Here is a 23,205-nt window from a genome sequence, read left to right on the forward strand (position 1 = left end):
TTCAGTTTTCAGTTTCCACTGAAAGAATAAAAACAGTCCCTGGAAATCGTATTTGGAAATACTTTAATTTTAAACAAAACTGCAGAAGTCTTAAAATACACGCTGTCTGAAATATGAAAATAATATGCACTGCGTTAAAGGAACCGTATGTCGAAGCACATTTAAAAAGCTACAGAGAAGTCGGCCCAAATGTCTCCACGGTACACAGAGTGAAGTCTGGTTGAGTTAGAGAGTCTTTACTCGAATTAGTAGTCAATGAATGAGCTCACAAATGTGAGCTCCCCTGTTCTTCTTTCTGTTTATGACCACGGGATCTGCTCCTTTATCGTGACAGTTCTCTCTGCTTTGACACCACGTCACTGGATTTAAAGAAACAGCTGCATCCAAATCTCTTCCATCCTGCAGGACATCACTTCTCTTAATGTCAAGAACAGGTGTTTTAAAGATAGATTTCATGTCATTCAGTGTCAGATTGATAAGACTTGTAGTTCCACTTGTATAGTTTCAGATCTTTCTTGCCTTTTTTATTTTTAATTATTTTTAGTTGCTTCCACCCTTGAGGTCACTTTCCTTAAGTGATAAACTTAATGATGTGATGTGATGAAACATGGCTGTTTTCATCATATCGCAATCCTATTTAGTCAAATAGGGTTTAAATGAATCAAATCACTTGATCATTTATCACTCCATTTTTCATTTCACATGCATTTTCATCACCCCCTTTTTTTAGCAATTCATTTTTGTTACTTCCACCCCTGATGAATAAATAATGAATAATACTATTTTGCATCACCTGCAGTTTGTTCCTCATTTTAGCTGTCAAATTACTAAATATTACTTATAAACCAAATGACACAAGCTTCGTAACTGAAAAGCAGAAAAACTTTGTTCTGCATCACACACAATGTTGATCATTTAAGACTTACTGTTTTTTGTGCTCAAAGATCAGCGTGATGCTCGTCATCCTCTGACGTCTCCACCTGATTCTCCTCTCCCTCCCCTCTGTTCTTTTGGCCGTCTCTGGTTCGTCTCACATTCAAGTTCAAATCTGATGCATCAAGAATATGTGCAGACATCTTGGAAAACCTGAAAGCTTAACTGAACCTGTTCTTGACCAGGTTTCACTGCCTGTTTGTCTTTTGAGTTGAACGTTTGTAACACAGGAAGTGGCAGCAGGACAGACCACAAACACAGGAAACACCCAACTTCATTCAAACTTGTCTTTAAACTGAAGAAAACACAAGACAGTGATAGAGATTTCTGCCCACATTTGTCCTTTGCTGCATTCATGGTTGACAACACAGTGTACACACACACACATCTCTGACACAGGATGCAGCCTCATTTTTTGCAATATTTATTTATTCAATACCAATGCATACTCATTCCAGTGTAGTTATGTTGTGGTTAACAGTATGGAACTAAAACACTTGTACTGCCTTTAGACTGCTGACTACTGTACCAGTTCACACATGTTGGGTGGATTGGATAATTTCTGAAGAGCAAAAACCAGAGTGTAAATGTAAACAAGCATCGAAGTTGGATTGAAATCTGATTTACCATCGGACTCTGGATAAAAACAAACTAAACTATAATATTTGCTTTTGCCAGCCAGTTTCAGTGAGTCTGTGATTCTAATTCTGACTCTAATAAAGACTTATCTATGTGGCAAGATGGAAATAAAATGGATAAAAACATTATAACATTTAAATTTGAGGATTTGTGAACCAGAAAAAAGTTAAAGGGACAGTTCACCCAAACATGAAGGGTTTAGTGTTTTATTCCACTAAACACTGCTGGAGTTTCACAGGAAAACAGCAGAATCTTCCAGACAGTGTAAATGAATGGTGACCAGTTTTCCAATAGAAAAAAACAAACAAGCAAAGAAAAAAAATCATAAAATGGTTCCATACTGCTCATCTGGTGTAATCCAAGTCTCTCTTCAAGTCCCAACATGCTATTCGCTCACTGTCACACCACACACACACAGTTCAGATGGAGGATCTGCAGTGTAGATTCACACTAAAAACATGATGTAAATGAGGACTTTCAAGACAACTTGGCGTGTCGGGACTTCAGGAGACTTGGATTTCACCAGTCGAGCAGTACTTTTTGTTTTTCTGCAGCGCTGTTTTACTGTGAAACTCCTGCAGTGTTTTGTGGACTAAAAAACTAAACCTTCAGTCGACATGAGGGTGAGCAGATAATGACTGAATTTTCAGTTTTGGGTGAACTGTCCCTTTAAGTTTTTTGAACCTGCCTCTGATTTTTGCATGTAATTATATATCGACTGTAAGAATCTTCTGACAGAATTAAAAAAAACTGAACAAATGTAAAATGGTCTGATTTAACAAAGCTGATCACAACAATACATCCCCTCTGTCATCAAGAATGAAAGAAATCTATTTCTCACAGATCCACTTCTTTAAATTATAATTCCATGATTGTTTCCATCGTCCTTGTTGATCACAGTATACTGCTGTGGACCAGTACACAGAGTACTGTGGCAGTCCTGATTCTGTAAAACTGTAGGACAAAGAAAATGTTTTACTTTTAAACATGGCAGAAGGTCTTTAGGATTTTTAATTTGAAGTAAGCTGCTGAATTTCACTTACAATATTTATTTTATCTTTGATTAATAATTAATAATAATAATTAATATGTTTGTAAATCAACATGATCTATAAGAACTGCCGATGAAACTGTGTTCACTAATACCATCTGTCTGTTTTCAGCATTTTATGAGATTTATATTTACAGGAATCAAACCCAAAAAACAAGGGATTATGGGTACACTGACATCACACACCCAGATGGCGTCAGACTAAACAGTGGCTCACCTCTCATCCAGTAGACTTTACATTTTGATTAAAAAGTAAATTTGTCATTTTTCATGGTTAATGTTATCCTGTTCATGAACTGTGCCGACACTGCCTACATGTCCCAGGGTGCATTGCGTGTGAGCCTCTGTTGTTTCATGTATCACCATCCTAACATCCAGTTTTTACTTTGTTGGCCAAAACACGATGTTAGATAACAAAAGTCCTCATCCAGCCGGTCCCCTGGCTGCTCAGAGGAGGAGACTAGAAATTCAAGCTGAAATAATCTGTAGTTCTTGTTTTTGGTCGATAGAGCAGCACATTGTTTTCTTCATTTGTTTTTATCCATCTTTTTAAAACATCATTTCATGATTTGTGATAGAAACAAAAAAAAGTTTAAAATGTCTCACATTCCTGTCAGCGGTGATCCGTCCACCCATTCCCATTCCCAAACCCATCCTCCTGCAGTCTGTTTTTTCTTTGTGGCCTTCAGACCAATCCAGAACTCTCCATCCACATTCAGCTCAGTGAGAAATTTCTAGTATTTGACAAGAGACAATAATCATTTCTCTGTTCAGTATTCAGTAATTCTATTATAGAAAAGTCATTTTGTGAAAATGTCTGAAGAGAAAACTGATCAGAAACAATCAAACAACTGATGAAATTCAGTTGCTCTTGTAGACCAACGATTGTCGCAGTAAACACAAATATACTTTACAAACACATACAAACATGCAGTTTATATGGACCAATAGTTAATATCACATCCTGACAAGCAGTCAGACTAGTTTTTGTTCTTTATCAAAGTCAATTTGACATTAAGCTAAAAGAAACACACTCCTGACTGGACTCAACAGCATCATCACAAATACATATTTGTAATGAAGGAAAGTGAAGAAAGTAATTTACAGCCAGCAGAGAAAAGAGACTGAACTGTGAGTTTAGTGCAAGAAAGTACAAATATTTCATTTGATCAGTCTGCATTTTAACTGGAAAAACAAACCTTTAATCTTTAAATAAACTTTTAAAATTCCTCTTTTTTAATATGTTAATATTTAGCATTTCTGTTTTGTGTAAATCTTAAACCCTATAAGATGGTACAGTTGTTAAAGGAGCAGTCTGTGGGGTTTTGTTGCGTCTCACAGTGAACTTGCAGATTACAAATCGTTTCACTTTCCCCCTCCAGGCATGTGTGAGGTGGCTGCAAAACCACAAGGCCGTATGTAGAACCAGTGTTTGCTTTGTCCCTTTTGGGCTACTGTAGAAACATGTAGGACCTGTGTCCTCTGTAGATATAAAGGACTCAATCTAAGATGAGGAAGACACAACGATTCTTGTTTTCAGGTGATTGTACACTCATGAAAACATACTTATTGATGCTATATTCATTTCTGCTGTATTCTGCCACTAAATAAGAGTAAATCTTACGCACTGGCCCTTTAAATCAAGCTAACATTAATATCATTTCTCCTATTCCTGCAAATTCCATCAAAAGAAAAAACATCCCCTTTGCTTTTGTTATAAAATAATATGTGGACATACTTCAGTCATAAATGAAACTACAGTTACCAGACAAAGCCTTAAAAAACACACCGTCTGAAACCTGACAGTAATATTCACACTCAGCTTTAAAAAAAACATATGTCATTGCACATTAATAAAAGAAACAGGGAAGTTTGGGAAGAACCCAAAGTCAGACCAAACAGACAGCAGGTCAAAAACACAAGTAACAGACATGAGACTCACTCTGTAACAAACACACTCACCTGTTCCTGTTTGTTGTTTATGACCACCAGATCTGCTCCTTTGTCCTGACAGTCACGTCTGCTGTCGTCCCACGTTTTCTCCTCATTGGATTTAAAGTAACAACTGCATCCAAATCTCGTCCATCCCTCAGGACACCACTTCTCTTAAAGTCAAACAGGAGTTCAAAAGAGATTTGATGTGACTCAGTATCAAATTGTTAAGACTTAAAGTATCACTTTTGAGTTTAAGATAATTCCTGCCCGTCACTTCTCTCTTTCAAGCTGTTAACTCTGTAAAAACTTGAAATGAAAAAACTTCATCTGGATGAAATTGTTCAAATTAAAGGTAAATTTTTTGTAAATTCACGATTAACACAAACTTTTCTCACCTTCAGTTTTGCCCTTTGTCTCGAGAAAAACAGCAACAGATAAAACAGTAACACAGGATGAAAATATGACGTTGGATCACATATATTTGGTATTTATTCATTTTGAAACCTTTCTTACCTGAATTCTTGCCCTGGAGTTGTGTGTAGTTGTTGCTTAGTTTGTCATAACTGGTCTGTAGCTGATTTTTTTCCAGACTGACTAAAACATCTACGGAGAACCACAACAAAAAAAAAAAGAAAAGACCAACAACATTAACTCCTTATGCTTTAAACTAAAGACACAGTTAAGGTACTTCCTGTGTATTCACTCTTCTGCTGCATGCAGTCTTACTTCCTGTATTTGTCACTGTGGACTGTTTAATGTAACTGAATGGCAGAAGTGACCGTGTTAGTTTTGGGAATTGTTTTTTTTTTTTTTTTTTTTAACAAGTTCACACACAGGATGTTTTTGTCCTCATATTTATTCTTCACTTCTGTGTTATGAAGATAGAAATCTGCTCACAAAGCTACTCTAATTTAAGAAAGTACATTCTTTGCATTTTATACCAAAGAAAAACATTTTCAAACAGTTAATGAGTGTGAAGTAATAAATAAGGAGTGATCTGCTGTCATACTTTGTTTAAAACATATGAGTCAATCTCAACTTCAGCACAAATACTAACTTCACACACGACACCTATATTTCCATGAATTGCCACCCTTGAAACCTGAAGCACTGGAGTATGAAAACATTTATCATCATCATCTGCTGGAACTTTATATACTGAGATAAACTGCAGGTATTTTTTAAGATTTTAAGATTAAGATTTTTTTGCTCTGAAAAGGTGAAGCGTTTAGTGAGATGTTGTCATGTTTTGTGGGTTAATGTGTCATGTTCGTATTGCACGGCGCCTTTAAGGTCTTTGATTCATGTGTGACAGACTTAACACACAGCGTGTCTTGTCCTGTTTGTGTTTCCTAACAAGTTCATAAAATCTGAAATGTGCCCAGATGTGGACTTTTAAAATACTAGATGCATTTTTTATCACTTGCTCTTGATTTTCATCCCCCTCCACCATATTACGTTTGCCCCGTTTTCCCACAGTTCAGTGCAACATTGCTACGGCACTGGTTGCTACCACAAAGTTTTTTTGAATTCTAGATCTTTATTGTCCAGCCACAGCTGGAAGATCAAAACAGAACGTGTCTTCAGTATAATCGATAATGTTCTGTCACTGGATCGATGCTGAATCGTCCACGTCTGCATCACGACAGTGCATCTTAGAAATAATTCATTTCAACACTCCTAGCAGATATAGATTGTACACAACTATGTCTTTTAAGTGTTTTCAGTTCTGTTGTCTTCATCTTCTAGACAAAAAAAAGAAAAACGAGGAGCCAGTGTTGACTCAGGTTAGTGTTCTTTCTACACTAGACTAGTTTAGTCGTGTGGACGCCACTAATTGCAGGAACAAAGTCACGTGAAGGTTTGATTGAATACATGGACGTGCACCAAATATGTTATCTAACAGAAAGAAATGCTTCAAACATGACATTACAAAACTGTCCAGATACATCAGATTAAAAAGCTTCATTCCTCACATCGTATGATGATTCCAGCCAGCATCAGAAGATACATCACTCCCAGAACCACTGCAGTAGTTTTCCATGAGATTCTTTTGACAGCTGCAGGATTCTTTTCAGTGTGTTTTCCTACAGAGGAGAAATACATAGAGAACTATTTGATTGTGCTTGTTTGAAGTTTTAAGTCACCATTCTCATTAACACTCAATATGTCACCCTGTTCCATAAAAACATCCTAACCTGACTTCTACAGGCCTCTGTCATATTTGAAAACTTCATGTGCAGCAGAAGATTTAAGACGACATGGAACCAGTCTTAAAAAAAAAAAAAAAAAAAAAAGGGAACTTCTGGCTACATTATTCACCTAACGAACTTAACATGAACGCTCACTGGTCCTGGTTTTGGTTTGATGACTGTGGACTGTTGTTATCTGAGAACTCAAGTATTGAGGAGCATCGTCATTAATGATTTTGTTCATATGACGCCGCTTATGTTGTTAAACTGTGAGCTGTGCCGGCAGCAGCCCCACCCTTCTGAATTCATCACTGCCAACATGAGTGTGAAGGGAGGCTTTTTTACTGAATAATATGATTTAGCAGCTGTCAAATCACTTTATCAAGCAGAACATACATGATCCAAATTACACTGCATGAATGATGACATGAGGTTTCTTAAGAGAAAAGTTGAAAAACCTCGTTCTGCACAGCAGGAAGTTTGCTGTTCCACCAGTTTGGAGCAGAGACACCAGATAATGAGCTATAGTGAATGGTTACTCACAGTGAATTGATGAATTGTGAATTTTGTCTTACAGTGTATCTCATTTTCATATCGTCACACAAAACTGGCATTACTCTCACTTTTGTAATATTGATAATTTCAGACTTACTGGCTTTTTGTGACCTAAGATCAGCGTGATGCTCCTTATCTTCTGAGATACCATCGAAGGTCACCTGATACTCCTCTTCCTCTCCTCTGTTCTCTTCACTTTCTCTGGTACATCTCACATTCAAGTTCAAATCTGGTGCAGTAAGAATATCTGCAGACATCTTGAACAATTGAAAACTTAAGCAAACCTGTTCTTGACCATGTGTCACTACCTGTTCTTCTTTTGAGTTGAACACCTTTCACACAGGAAGTGTCAGCAGTACAGGCCACAAACACATGAAACACCCCCTTAATTTAAATTTAGACGTTCAGTTGTTTGTTCCTTGAAACGGGCCTTTTTCACAGAAGCACCATGTAAATCTTACATTGATTGGTTACATTGAAAATGAAATTATCCTGCAAATTTTTTAATGTTACAAGGAAAGATTCTTACATTTTCATGGCTATTAATGAACTTAATGTTGTACAGCATTCTGTAAAAGTGTTTGTTCTGAGTAAAATACCTTTAAATTAAAGGAACAAGAACATTTTTAAAACTTGAATCTCTTTTATTTACACATAAATACACACATGGTTGGAAATAAAAACGAATAGTTTCCACAATGGCTCAAAGCATATCTTAAAAACAAGATTGGAAGCAGATACCTTGAAATATCCACTGAATAAATCTTCACTGGATCACAGACACAGAGAGGAATGACTGACAGAAAAGCTGTACGTGCATGTTGGTATGAAACGTGTCAAGCTGTACACACTTCCTCAGGCAGCGTTTCATGTCTGCATGTCTAGTAATCAGACAGACTGTCAACCAACACGTGTGAACAGGGGAGCTGTGATTTTCTGGATAAAAACATTCTAACATTTAAATTTCACAACAAATTTCAATCAGTGGTTTTAATTGTTGAGGATTTGTGAACCAGAAAAAAAGTTAAAGGGACAGTTCACCCAAACATGAAGGGTTTAGTGTTTTATTCCACTAAACACTGCTGGAGTTTCACAGGAAAACAGCAGAATCTTCAAGACAGTGTAAATGAATGGTGACCAGTTTTCCAATAGAAAAAACAAACAAAGAAAAAAAAAATCATAAAATGGTTCCATACTGCTCATCTGGTGTAATCCAAGTCTCTCTCCAAGTCCCAATATGCCATTCGTTCACTGTCACACCACACACACACAGTTCAGATGGAGGATCTGCAGTGTAGATTCACGCTAAAAACATGATGTAAACGAGGACTTTCAAGACAACTTGGCGTGTCGGGACTTCAGGAGACTTGGATTTCACCAGTCGAGCAGTACTTTTTGTTTTTCTGCAGCGCTGTTTTACTGTGAAACTCCTGCAGTGTTTTGTGGACTAAAAAACTAAACCTTCAGTCGACATGAGGGTGAGCAGATAATGACTAAATTTTCAGTTTTGGGTGAACTGTCCCTTTAATTTTTTTGAATCTACCTTTGATTTTTGAATGTAATTATATATCGACTGTAATAATCTTCTGACAGAATTTAAAAAAATGAACAAATGTAAAATGGTCTGATTTAACAAAGCTGATCACAACAATACATCCCCTCTGTCATCAAGAATGAAAGAAATCTTTCTCACAGATCCACTTCTTTAAATTATAATACGATGAGTGTTTCCATCGTCCTTGTTGATCACAGCATGCTGCTGTGTACTGGTACACTGAGTTCTGTGGCAGTCCTGATTTCATGAACCTGTAGGACAAAGAAAATGTTTTACTTTTAAACATGGCAGAAGGTCTTTTGGATTTTTAATTTGAAGTAAGCTGCTGAATTTCACTTACAATATTTATTTTATCTCTGATTAATAATTCAGGTTTGTAAATCAACATGATCTATCAGAACTGCCGATGAAACCGTGTTCAGTAATCCCATCTGTCTGTTTTCAGCATTTTATGAGATTTATATTTACAGGAATCAAACCCAAAAAACAAGGGATTATGGGTACACTGACATCACACACCCAGATGGCGTCAGACTAAACAGTGGCTCACCTCTCATCCAGTAGACTTTACATTTTGATTAAAGAGTAAATTTGTCATTTTTCATGGTTAATGTTATCCTGTTCATGAACTGTGCCGGCACTGCCTACATGTCCCAGGGTGCATTGCGTGTGAGCCTCTGTTGTTTCATGTATCACCATCCTAACATCCAGTTTTTACTTTGTTGGCCAAAACACGATGTTAGATAACAAAAGTCCTCATCCAGCCGGTCCCCTGGCTGCTCAGAGGAGGAGACTAGAAATTCAAGATGAAATAATCTGTAGTTCTTGTTTTTGGTCGATAGAGCAGCACATTGTTTTCTTCATTTGTTTTTATCCATCTTTTTAAAACATCATTTCATGATTAGTGATAGAAACAAAAAATTTTTAAAATGTCTCACATTTCTGTCAGCAGTGATCCGTCCACCCATTCCCATTCCCAAACCCATCCTCCTGCAGTCTGTTTTTGCTTTGTGGTCTTTAGACCAATCCAGAACTCTCCATTCACTTTCAGCTCAGTGAGAAATTTCTAGTATTTGACAAGAGACAATAATCATTTCTCTGTTCAGTATTCAGTAATTCTATTATAGAAAAGTCATTTTGTGAAAATGTCTGAAGAGAAAACTGATCAGAAACAATCAAAGAACTGATGAAATTCAGTTGCTCTTGTAGACCAACGATTGTCGCAGTAAACACAAATATACTTTACAAACACATACAAACATGCAGTTTATATGGACCAATAGTTAATATAACATCCTGACAAGCAGTCAGACTAGTTTTTGTTCTTTATCAAAGTCAATTTGACATTAAGCTAAAAGAAACACACTCCTGACTGGACTCAACAGCATCATCACAAATACATATTTGTAATGAAGGAAAGTGAAGAAAGTAATTTACAGCCAGCAGAGAAAAGAGACTGAACTGTGAGTTTAGTGCAAGAAAGTACAAATATTTCATTTGATCAGTCTGCATTTTAACTGGAAAAATAAACCTTTAATCTTTAAATAAACTTTTAAAATTCCTCTTTTTTAATATGTTAATATTCTGCATTTCTGTTCTGTATAAATCTTAAACCCTATAAGATGGTACAGTTGTTAAAGGAGCAGTCTGTGGGGTTTTGTTGCGTCTCACAGTGAACTTGCAGATTACAAATCGTTTCACTTTCCCCCTCCAGGCATGTGTGAGGTGGCTGCAAAACCACAAGGCCGTATGTAGAACCAGTGTTTGCTTTGTCCCTTTTGGGCTACTGTAGAAACATGTAGGATGGAACCTGTGTCCTCTGTAGATATAAAGGACTCATTCTAAGATGAGGAAGACACAACGATTCTTGTTTTCAGGTGATTGTACACTCATGAAAACATACTTATTGATGCTATATTCATTTCTGCTGTATTCTGCCACTAAATAAGAGTAAATCTTACGCACTGGCCCTTTAAATCAAGCTAACATTAATATCATTTCTCCTATTCCTGCAAATTCCATCAAAAGAAAAAACATCCCCTTTGCTTTTTTTATAAAATAATATGTGGACATACTTCAGTCATAAATGAAACTACAGTTACCAGACAAAGCCTTAAAAAACACACCGTCTGAAACCTGACAGTAATATTCACACTCAGCTTTAAAAAAAAAACATGTCATTGCACATTAATAAAAGCAACACGGAAGTTGGTGCAAACGCCTCCACAGCAGACAGTGTTAAAGCAGGCTGAGTTAGAGGCTCTTAAATCAGAAGTCAGTAAACAGGCTCACAAGTCAGGACCCAAAGTCAGACCAAACAGACAGCAGGTCAAAAACACAAGTAACAGACATGAGACACACACTCTGTAACAAACACACTCACCTGTTCCTGTTTGTTGTTTATGACCACCAGATCTGCTCCTTTGTCCTGACAGTCACGTCTGCTGTCGTCCCACGTTTTCTCCTCATTGGATTTAAAGTAACAACTGCATCCAAATCTCGTCCATCCCTCAGGACACCACTTCTCTTAAAGTCAAACAGGAGTTCAAAAGAGATTTGATGTGACTCAGTATCAAATTGTTAAGACTTAAAGTATCACTTTTGAGTTTAAGATCATTTCTACCCGCCACTTTTTCCTTTGTAAATACAAAGTAAACACAGTTGCTCAGTTTCTAAACTTTTCTCACCTGCAATTTTACTCTTCAGCTGCTTTATTTCATCCTGCAACTGGCTGTGATTTCTTTGCAGTGTTTCATGGCTGCCCTTCACCTGGCTGTTGTTCACTGCCATGTCTTGAAAAACATAAGAATATATGAAAGAATAAAACAATCAAAAATATTGATGACTAATGGACAGTGTGACAGGGGTTCATAAGAGATTTGATGTCACTCAGTATCAAATTGTTAAGACTTAAAGAATCACTTTTAAGTTTAAAATAATTCCTGCCCGTCACTTCTCTCTTTCAGACTGTTAACTCTGTAAAAACTTGAAATGAAAAAACTTCATCTGGATGAAATTGTTCAAATTAAAGGTAAATTTTTTGTAAATTCACGATTAACACAAACTTTTCTCGCCTTCAATTTTGCCCTTTGTCTCGAGAAAAACAGCAACAGATAAAACAGTAACACAGGATGAAAATATGACGTTGGATCACATATATTTGGTATTTATTCATTTTGAAACCTTTCTTACCTGAATTCTTGCCCTGGAGTTGTGTGTAGTTGTTGCTTAGTTTGTCAAAACTGGTCTGTAGCTGATTTTTTTCCAGACTGACTAAAACATCTACGGAGAACCACAACAACAAAAAAAAGAAAAGACCAACAACATTAACTCCTTATGCTTTAAACTAAAGACACAGTTAAGGTACTTCCTGTGTATTCACTCTTCTGCTGCATGCAGTCTTACTTCCTGTATTTGTCACTGTGGACTGTTTAATGTAACTGAATGGCAGAAGTGACTGTGTTAGTTTTGGGAATTGTTTTTTTTTTTTTTTTTTTTTTTTTTAACAAGTTCACACACAGGATGTTTTTGTCCTCATATTTATTCTTCACTTCTGTGTTATGAAGATAGAAATCTGCTCACAAAGCTACTCTAATTTAAGAAAGTACATTCTTTGCATTTTATACCAAAGAAAAACATTTTCAAACAGTTAATGAGTGTGAAGTAATAAATAAGGAGTGATCTGCTGTCATACTTTGTTTAAAACATATGAGTCAATCTCAACTGCAGCACAAATACTAACACCTATATTTCCATGAATTGCCACCCTTGAAACCTGAAGCACTGGAGTATGAAAACATTTATCATCATCATCTGCTGGAACTTTATATACTGAGATAAACTGCAGGTATTTTTTAAGATTTTAAGATTAAGATTAAGATTTTTTTGCTCTGAAAAGGTGAAGCGTTTAGTGAGATGTTGTCATGTTTTGTGGGTTAATGTGTCATGTTCGTATTGCACGGCGCCTTTAAGGTCTTTGATTTATGTGTGACAGACTTAACACACAGCGTGTCTTGTCCTGTTTGTGTTTCCTAACAAGTTCATAAAATCTGAAATGTGCCCAGATGTGGACTTTTAAAATACTAGATGCATTTTTTATCACTTGTTCTTGATTTTCATCCCCCTCCACCATATTACGTTTGCCCCGTTTTCCCACAGTTCAGTGCAACATTGCTACGGCACTGGTTGCTACCACAAAGTTTTTTTGAATTCTAGATCTTTATTGTCCAGCCACAGCTGGAAGATCAAAACAGAACGTGTCTTCAGTATAATCGATAATGTTCTGTCACTGGATCGATGCTGAATCGTCCACGTCTGCATCACGACAATGCATCTTAGAAATAATTCATTTCAACACTCCTAGCAGATATAGATTGTACACAACTATGTCTTTTAAGTGTTTTCAGTTCTGTTATCTTCATCTTCTAGACAAAAAAAAGAAAAACGAGGAGCCAGTGTTGACTCAGGTTAGTGTTCTTTCTACACTAGACTAGTTTAGTCGTGTGGACGCCACTAATTGCAGGAACAAAGTCACGTGAAGGTTTGATTGAATACATGGACGTGCACCAAATATGTTATCTAATAGAAAGAAATGCTTCAAACATGACATTACAAAACTGTCCAGATACATCAGTTAGATTAAAAAGCTTCATTCCTCACATCGTATGATGATTCCAGCCAGTATCAGAAGATACATCACTCCCAGAACCACTGCAGTAGTTTTCCATGAGATTCTTTTGACAGCTGCAGGATTCTTTTCAGTGTGTTTTCCTACAGAGGAGAAATACATAGAAAACTATTTGATTGTGCTTGTTTGAAGTTTTAAGTCACCATTCTCATTAACACTCAATATGTCACCCTGTTCCATAAAAACATCCTAACCTGACTTCTACAGGCCTCTGTCATATTTGAAAAGTTCATGTGCAGCAGAAGATTTAAGACGACATGGAACCAGTCTTAAAAAAAAAAAAAAAGGAAACTTCTGGCTACATTATTCACCCAACAAACTTAACATGAACGCTCACTGGTCCTGGTTTTGGTTTGATGACTGTGGACTGTTGTTATCTGAGAACTCAAGTATTGAGGAGCATCGTCATTAATGATTTTGTTCATATGACGCCGCTTATGTTGTTAAACTGTGAGCTGTGCCGGCAGCAGCCCCACCCTCTGAATTCATCACTGCCAACATGAGTGTGAAGGGAGGCTTTTTTACTGAATAATATGATTTAGCAGCTGTCAAATCACTTTATCAAGCAGAACATGCATGATCCAAATTACACTGCATGAATGATGACATGAGGTTTCTTAAGAGAAAAGCTGAAAAACCTCGTTCTGCACAGCAGGAAGTTTGCTGTTCCACCAGTTTGGAGCAGAGACACCAGATAATGAGCTATAGTGAATGGTTACTCACAGTGAATTGATGAATTGTGAATTTTGTCTTACAGTGTATCTCATTTTCATATCGTCACACAAAACTGGCATTAATCTCACTTTTGTAATATTGATAATTTCAGACTTACTGGCTTTTTGTGACCTAAGATCAGCGTGATGCTCCTTATCTTCTGAGATACCATCGAAGGTCACCTGATACTCCTCTTCCTCTCCTCTGTTCTCTTCACTTTCTCTGGTACATCTCACATTCAAGTTCAAATCTGGTGCAGTAGGAATATCTGCAGACATCTTGAACAATTGAAAACTTAAGCAAACCTGTTCTTGACCATGTGTCACTGCCTGTTCTTCTTTTGAGTTGAACACCTTTCACACAGGAAGTGGCAGCAGTACAGGCCACAAACACATGAAACACCCCCTTAATTTAAATTTAGACGTTCAGTTGTTTGTTCCTTGAAACTGACCTTTTTCACAGTGACATCAGTTCACTACCGTCTCGCTGCGAGGACGTTTATTTACCCTCCCACTTCTCCCTCAGTGCTGAGGCTTCACGTGGAGATGCTACAATCCTCTGCAACAACTCGGAGTTATTTTGAAAGGTAAAATCAAGATTAAAAATGTTTATATTTCTACAGCTGTTTTTCTTAACATAACGTAACGTTCCAGATCATGTCAGATTTACTGTTGTGTAACTAGATGGTTTGGAAAGGAAGGTAGCTAGCAGCAACGTCAGCAGCAGGATGGATATCCATGCAGTCCGCTGTAGCAAGTTAACTTGTGATTTTTCTTAGAGTTTTTAGTTTCAGACACAAATTATGAATCTAGTAATCAGTGGCTGGTGAATTTAAACATTTATCTGTCAGTGGCTGGTACATACTCATGTTAAAAAGTTATTTTCCCACCTTGATACTGACTCTTAGTCAAAGCTAAAGGCTAAACCATTTCCATATGATGATGTGATTTATCACTCTTTTCTTTCTCCTTGTGTCAACCTCTCACCAGCAGCCCATCCAACCAGCACGGCACAATCGTCATGAAGATGCTGGAATAAATTCTTTTCTGCTGTGGTTGGCACAGTACAGACTGACTGTGAATAGAAGCACCATGTAAATCTTACATTGATTGGTTACATTGAAAATGAAATTATCCTGCAAATGTTTTAATGTTACAAGGAAAGATTCTTACATTTTCATGGCTATTAATGAACTTAATGTTGTACAGCATTCTGTAAAAGTGTTTGTTCTGAGTAAAATACCTTTAAATTAAAGGAACAAGAACATTTTTAAAACTTGAATCTCTTTTATTTACACATAAATACACACATGGTTGGAAATAAAAACGAATAGTTTCCACAATGGCTCAAAGCATATCTTAAAAACAAGATTGGAAGCAGATACCTTGAAATATCCACTGAATAAATCTTCACTGGATCACAGACACAGAGAGGAATGACTGACAGAAAAGCTGTACGTGCATGTTGGTATGAAACGTGTCAAGCTGTACACACTTCCTCAGGCAGCGTTTCATGTCTGCATGTCTAGTAATCAGACAGACTGTCAACCAACACGTGTAAACAGGGGAGCTGTGATTTTCTGGATAAAAACATTCTAACATTTAAATTTCACAACAAATTTCAATTAGTGGTTTTCATTGTTGAGGATTTGTGAACCAGAAAAAAAGTTAAAGGGACAGTTCACCCAAACATGAAGTTTTTAGTGTTTTATTCCACTAAACACTGCTGGAGTTTCACAGGAAAACAGCAGAATCTTCCAGACAGTGTAAATGAATGGTGACCAGTTTTCCAATAGAAAAAAACAAACAAACAAACAAAAAAAAAATCATAAAATGGTTCCATACTGCTCATCTGGTGTAATCCAAGTCTCTCTCCAAGTCCCAACATGCCATTCGCTCACTGTCACACCACACACACACAGTTCAGATGGAGGATCTGCAGTGTAGATTCACACTAAAAACATGATGTAAATGAGGACTTTCAAGACAACTTGGCGTGTCGGGACTTCAGGAGACTTGGATTTCACCAGTCGAGCAGTACTTTTTGTTTTTCTGCAGCGCTGTTTTACTGTGAAACTCCTGCAGTGTTTTGTGGACTAAAAAACTAAACCTTCAGTCGACATGAGGGTGAGCAGATAATGACTGAATTTTCAGTTTTAGGTGAACTGTCCCTTTAAGTTTTTTGAACCTGCCTCTGATTTTTGTATGTAATTATATATCGACTGTAAGAATCTTCTGACAGAATAAAAAAAAAACTGAACAAATGTAAAATGGTCTGATTTGACAAAGCTGATCACAACAATACATCCCCTCTGTCATCAAGAATGAAAGAAATCTATTTCTCACAGATCCACTTCTTTAAATTATAATTCCATGATTGTTTCCATCGTCCTTGTTGATCACAGTATACTGCTGTGGACCAGTACACAGAGTACTGTGGCAGTCCTGATTCTGTAAAACTGTAGGACAAAGAAAATGTTTTACTTTTAAACATGGCAGAAGGTCTTTAGGATTTTTAATTTGAAGTAAGCTGCTGAATTTCACTTACAATATTTATTTTATCTTTGATTAATAATTAATAATAATAATTAATATGTTTGTAAATCAACATGATCTATAAGAACTGCCGATGAAACCGTGTTCAGTAATCCCATCTGTCTGTTTTCAGCATTTTATGAGATTTATATTTACAGGAATCAAACCCAAAAAACAAGGGATTATGGGTACACTGACATCACACACCCAGATGGCGTCAGACTAAACAGTGGCTCACCTCTCATCCAGTAGACTTTACATTTTGATTAAAGAGTAAATTTGTCATTTTTCATGGTTAATGTTATCCTGTTCATGAACTGTGCCGACATTGCCTACATGTCCCAGGGTGCATTGCGTGTGAGCCTCTGTTGTTTCATGTATCACCATCCTAACATCCAGTTTTTACTTTGTTGGCCAAAACACGATGTTAGATAACAAAAGTCCTCATCCAGCCGGTCCCCTGGCTGCTCAGAGGAGGAGACTAGAAATTCAAGCTGAAATAATCTGTAGTTCTTGTTTTTGGTCGATAGAGCAGCACATTGTTTTCTTCATTTGTTTTTATCCATCTTTTTAAAACATCATTTCATGATTTGTGATAGAAACAAAAAAAGTTTAAAATGTCTTACATTTCTGTCAGCGGTGATCCGTCCACCCATTCCCATTCCCATTCCCATCCTCTTGTAGTCCATTTTTTCTTTGTGGCCTTCAGACCAATCCAGAACTCTCCATCCACATTCAGCTCAGTGAGAAATTTCTAGTATTTGACAAGAGACAATAATCATTTCTCTGTTCAGTATTCAGTAATTCTATTATAGAAAAGTCATTTTGTGAAAATGTCTGAAGAGAAAACTGATCAGAAACAATCAAAGAACTGATGAAATTCAGTTGCTCTTGTAGACCAACGATTGTCGCAGTAAACACAAATATACTTTACAAACACATACAAACATGCAGTTTATATGGACCAATAGTTAATATAACATCCTGACAAGCAGTCAGACTAGTTTTTGTTCTTTATCAAAGTCAATTTGACATTAAGCTAAAAGAAACACACTCCTGACTGGACTCAACAGCATCATCACAAATACATATTTGTAATGAAGGAAAGTGAAGAAAGTAATTTACAGCCAGCAGAGAAAAGAGACTGAACTGTGAGTTTAGTGCAAGAAAGTACAAATATTTCATTTGATCAGACTGCATTTTAACTGGAAAAATAAACCTTTAATCTTTAAATAAATTTTTAAAATTCCTCTTTTTTAATATGTTAATATTCTGCATTTCTGTTCTGTATAAATCTTAAACCCTATAAGATGGTACAGTTGTTAAAGGAGCAGTCTGTGGGGTTTTGTTGCGTCTCACAGTGAACTTGCAGATTACAAATCGTTTCACTTTCCCCCTCCAGGCATGTGTGAGGTGGCTGCAAAACCACAAGGCCGTATGTAGAACCAGTGTTTGCTTTGTCCCTTTTGGGCTACTGTAGAAACATGTAGGACCTGTGTCCTCTGTAGATATAAAGGACTCATTCTAAGATGAGGAAGACACAACGATTCTTGTTTTCAGGTGATTGTACACTCATGAAAACATACTTATTGATGCTATATTAATTTCTGCTGTATTCTGCCACTAAATAAGAGTAAATCTTACGCACTGGCCCTTTAAATCAAGCTTACATTAATATCATTTCTCCTATTCCTGCAAATTCCATCAAAAGAAAAACCATCCCCTTTGCTTTTGTTATAAAATAATATGTGGACATACTTCAGTCATAAATGAAACTACAGTTACCAGAGAAAGCCTTAAAAAACACACCGTCTGAAACCTGACAGTAATATTCACACTCAGCTTTAAAAAAAACATATGTCATTGCACATTAATAAAAGCAACACGGAAGTTGGTGCAAACGCCTCCACAGCAGACAGTGTTAAAGCAGGCTGAGTTAGAGGCTCTTAAATCAGAAGTCAGTAAACAGGCTCACAAGTCAGGACCCAAAGTCAGACCAAACAGACAGCAGGTCAAAAACACAAGTAACAGACATGAGACTCACTCTGTAACAAACACACTCACCTGTTCCTGTTTGTTGTTTATGACCACCAGATCTGCTCCTTTGTCCTGACAGTCACGTCTGCTGTCGTCCCACGTTTTCTCCTCATTGGATTTAAAGTAACAACTGCATCCAAATCTCGTCCATCCCTCAGGACACCACTTCTCTTAAAGTCAAACAGGAGTTCAAAAGAGATTTGATGTGACTCAGTATCAAATTGTTAAGACTTAAAGAATCACTTTTGAGTTTAAGATCATTTCTACCCGCCACTTTTTCCTTTGTAAATACAAAGTAAACACAGTTGCTCAGTTTCTAAACTTTTCTCACCTGCAATTTTACCCTTCAGCTGCTTTATTTCATCCTGCAACTGGCCGTAATTTCTTCGCAGCGTTTCATGGCTGCTCTTCAGCTGGCTGTTGTTTACTGCCATGTCTTGAAAAACATAAGAATATATGAAAGAATAAAACAGTGTGAAAATATTGATGATTAACGGACAGTGTGATTGGATCCTCTATGTTTGATATTTGCTTATTTGTCTTGAAATCCGTCTTACCTGAAATTGTTTTCTGGAGTTGGCGTTTTTCCAAAGTGGCTGAAATATAATATATAGAATATGATATCAGTATCATGACATGGGACTAAATACTGTCTTTGATATTTGGATATTAATATTTTGTAAAATGTCTTTTCCTGGTTTTAAAGGCTGCGTTACAGTAAAGTGATGTTTGATTTTCTGGATATATCAGACTATTCCAGCTGTTTATTATTTGACTTTACCCACCTAATCATAATATCCACATTACTGATGATTATTTATCAGAAATCTCATTGTGTTCATATTTTGTGAAAGAACCTATTTTTATCCCTATAATTTGTCATAGTATCAATAAATATTATTTTCATGGTATTTGGTTTAGAATAGCGAAACATTTTCTTTAATGTTCAGTTAAATTTTGTGTTTGTAATAAATGAAACACTGACTCTTAAATAACTTCAAATAATTTTCTCTAAAACTGCCCCAGGCTGTATTATCTGACTTTACTGTGGAAGCAGATGGAAACAATCCGGGGACAGACTCAGTGTGTCAGTATTTCCTGTCTGTGTGTTTTCACAGACAGCGTTGGCCTGTAATCACGTGTTTATATGATGTTTGGACGCCAGCAATAAACCAACATGTTACCTGGACTAAGATCCCCACTTGATTTTTATAACTCAGATTATCATATTACCTTCATCTGAATATTAGAATGAATGTTTACACAGAATGAAGATGGGATTTTTCCTCCATGTCAGTGGAAAAATGTTGGATTTATGAAAGTAAAAAACAATAATAATGATAATAATTCCTGTTCATAGATGTGTTGCAGTTGTTTGTTTGGTGCTCAGTAGTGGAGGGGTGTATTTTATCTTACAATGTATGAATAAGATGATGATTCCAGTTAGCATCAGACAGCACAGCGCTGCGAGACAGACTACGACGGCAGTGAAAGGTCGTCTCTGCACGGCTTCAGGATGCTCCTCAGTGTGTCGTCCTAAAGGTGCAAAACAAAGAGCGCTCACTGAAGGAAGTAACTTGATTCTGGTTATCAGAGTTTTGCGTCTCGTTCCCCTCCGTCACGGTGACATTTTACTCTTCATTGTTTTGATTGGTGGTCAGGTGACATCTGCACGACTGTGAAATGTCTTAACATCAGTTATCACTGATTGCAGTCAGACGGATTTTAAACAAATCGCTTGCAGAACAAAGATGAATTCATCTTAAATCTTGACTTATAGTTAACGTTGCATCACCTCTACAGTCTCGCTGTCCCTCATCACTGCAGTGCTAATGATATTTAACAGACTGTCATGCAGCACTTCACCTCTTCCTGTCCCCTCATTGTTCTGTTTAAAGCTGTCTTTACCAGAGTTGATGCTTACCCAGACGTCTGAAAATATGCTTGTCCCTGAAATGTTACTATAACTGATAAAAATTATGCCAAAAATCTTATGTTTAATATTAAATCCAGGTTGTGTTTTAAAAAAAACTTTGTTGCTGTTTGTTTCTAGCAACAAAACACTTAAAAAGACTCGTCTACCCAGAGAGCTCTGGTACTTTTTTTTTTAGCACATCATAATTCAACGAACTACAGGAAACATGAAACAGAACGGTTCATACTGTTCCTGTAGGCGTGTAGACACAACAAGAGATGTGAGGGCTGCAAATGTTAAACCCTTTCTTAATTGATCATTGATAACATATTGCATATTCTCTGCATATTCTCTGACAGCATTACAGAGCCAAAAAAACTATAAAGACATAAAGACCTACATATGAAACATATTACGTATGAATTGTTATCATCCCTAACAGATGATGCTAGTGTGAATACACAGCTGACTGTGACAGATTAAACTGAGAGTAAACTTTTCAGAATCAGCTTTACGTAGATTTACACTATAGTCCAACACCCACACACAAACTTTATAAGAACTGTGTTTTTATATTTATGGCTGAACAATTCATAGTTTTTTTTGTTTCGTATGAACTCTGCAACAAAAATTACATATAATATGATTGTTTTTTCACGTCTTTTAGCCCAGTGATATTGATTTGTTAGAATTCCTCACTTACCTCCTTCGTGTGACTGAATATCAGTGTAATCATGTCCAATTTCATCGGCGCTCTCATAGATTTGCACTTCCCTTTCCTCCCACTCCACTTCGTCTTCCCGCACCTTTCTGTTGTATCTCACCTTCTTTGACAAATCTGGTTTGGCATAAATATCGAAGGACATCTTCAGAGGACTGAGACGCTGTGTTGATCAGTTACTATGCTGCTGCCAACCTTTAATCTGCTCCAGTGTAGTGTAACAGGACTAACTATGGAGGATCAATTAATATATTGATGCTGCTGTCGGTGTTTCTCAGCCCGACTTCTGTCTTCTGAGAACAATGAGGAAGTAACAAGATGCAAAGAGACTCACACATGCACTCCTTTTATTAACCTATTTGGATAAACACATAACTTCTTTTTCACACACACACACACACACACACACACACACACACACACACACACACACGCACACACACACACGCACGCACAGGACAACATACCACTTTGGCAGAAACAGGAAGTGACACTTTCTCGGTTGGTTTCTTTTGTCTCAAAGATGAAATTAAACCGTCTTACAACCATATTGACATTTTCAGTGAAGTGAAGATTTTTCAAATGATCAATTTGAAAAAATATCCGTCTTTGAAACAAGATATCAGATCACCAGTAAATCAATGATTTAACAATAACACACTTTAACCACTTGTAGTGAAAATGACTGTGTTCAGACCCTCACTGCCACCATCAGATCAAATCATCCAGTGATACAGAAGAAACACAGAAATGTCACCGACCAAACTGCAGGAACCTTTTTCATTTTGAAAACTCTGTCTGGAGAGAAACACTAGAGGAAAGGTCAAACTGTCCACTTTTAACTTCACCTCAGATTCAGATTTAGATTCAGATTACTTTACTGTAACTTCTGTTAAGTCTCTGACAAAAGCAGAAAGGTCAATATGTGTATTTCTTCTGCTAATATTTTGTAAGGTCATGAACACGTTTAACATTTTACACTTCTGAGTAATGCAGTGCAATCTGTAAGGGAGGACAGCAGGAAATACATGAAAATAGATAAATTACAACAATGCAACAAAGGTCCTTGACAATAATCAAATTCATGACATCATAGTTTGATGTGTGTCACGTTAAAGTGAAAAAGGAAACTCTGAATCCATCGGTTTCTTCGGTTTGGATCCTCTGTTGGTGTGTGTCCATGTTCTTTGCAGATGTTTGCTTTGGATCCGTCCACATTACATTCACTCCCAAGTGACCATACACTTTACTCTTTACATGCATTACATTATGTACAAAGTATTGTCCTGAAAAATTACTAGCATTAGTTACTTTTTAACCGCAGATTTTAATGCATTATCAGCAGCAGGAAAGTGGTTTCTGTCTCTCCAGATATTCTGCTTCCACCTCCTGCTGTGTTCTGCTCTGTGGTCACACTCACCTCCCTACAGAGTTTTTATTTTGTCTGCATGTCGAGGTTTTCATCGACCCATTTAGTCTTATTGGCTACAAAAATGCAGATGAAAGGTTTGGATGTAATCAGATTGTACTCAATTAAGATTTTAAAAGTAACTAAGTAGATTACACAGCATAATGTATACTTTGTACAAGTAAAATCACAGACTTTAAAAAATATGTAGAAAGTAAGTACGAGTAGCCAACCAGATTACTTAATTACAGTTACTTGAGTAGTTGTAATTAGTTCCTTCCTCCACTGCAACTCTCAAGGATATTATCTTATTATTTTACTGATATAAG

The 23,205-nt window shown here is 36.7% G+C and overlaps 3 protein-coding genes and 1 pseudogene across 6 annotated transcripts in view; 1 reads left to right on the top strand and 3 right to left on the bottom strand.

The window, feature by feature from the left end:
• The window catches only part of col14a1b (collagen, type XIV, alpha 1b), a 197,349-nt gene that overhangs the window by 147,026 nt on the left and 27,118 nt on the right, over positions 1–23,205 (top strand). The gene's annotated exons all lie outside the window — the stretch shown is intronic.
• LOC146313552 (natural killer cells antigen CD94-like) lies at positions 2,997–7,708 on the bottom strand. 2 transcript variants are annotated; one of them, XM_084739090.1, is made up of 5 exons: positions 7,403–7,708; positions 6,535–6,645; positions 5,072–5,161; positions 4,586–4,728; positions 2,997–3,357 (listed from the first exon to the last, which is right to left on the bottom strand). In XM_084739090.1, the coding sequence occupies exons 1-5, from the start codon at positions 7,560–7,562 to the stop codon at positions 3,226–3,228; spliced, it is 636 nt and encodes a 211-aa protein (XP_084595216.1). In that variant the 5' UTR covers positions 7,563–7,708; the 3' UTR covers positions 2,997–3,225. The 2 variants fall into 2 exon arrangements, with proteins under 2 accessions (XP_084595216.1, XP_084595217.1); XM_084739091.1 differs by lacking the exon at positions 6,535–6,645 and having other exon boundaries at positions 2,999–3,357; positions 7,403–7,707.
• LOC146313553 (uncharacterized) lies at positions 7,880–14,592 on the bottom strand. Its single transcript, XM_084739400.1, has 9 exons — positions 14,380–14,592; positions 13,520–13,630; positions 12,053–12,142; positions 11,630–11,652; positions 11,548–11,587; positions 11,198–11,386; positions 10,997–11,019; positions 9,799–9,926; positions 7,880–9,111 (listed from the first exon to the last, which is right to left on the bottom strand). The coding sequence occupies exons 1-9, from the start codon at positions 14,537–14,539 to the stop codon at positions 8,973–8,975; spliced, it is 903 nt and encodes a 300-aa protein (XP_084595526.1). The 5' UTR covers positions 14,540–14,592; the 3' UTR covers positions 7,880–8,972.
• On the bottom strand, positions 16,554–21,712 carry LOC146313554 (CD209 antigen-like protein 2; annotated as a pseudogene). The gene is made up of 6 exons (XR_014772070.1): positions 21,451–21,712; positions 20,249–20,368; positions 19,164–19,428; positions 18,860–19,002; positions 17,422–17,549; positions 16,554–16,719 (listed from the first exon to the last, which is right to left on the bottom strand). The product of XR_014772070.1 is annotated as a CD209 antigen-like protein 2 (transcript).

Source organism: Lutjanus erythropterus, chromosome 16 (genome assembly GCF_056507025.1).
Source record: "Lutjanus erythropterus isolate fLutEry1 chromosome 16, fLutEry1.hap2, whole genome shotgun sequence".
NCBI classification, from domain to species: Eukaryota; Metazoa; Chordata; class Actinopteri; order Lutjaniformes; family Lutjanidae; genus Lutjanus; species Lutjanus erythropterus.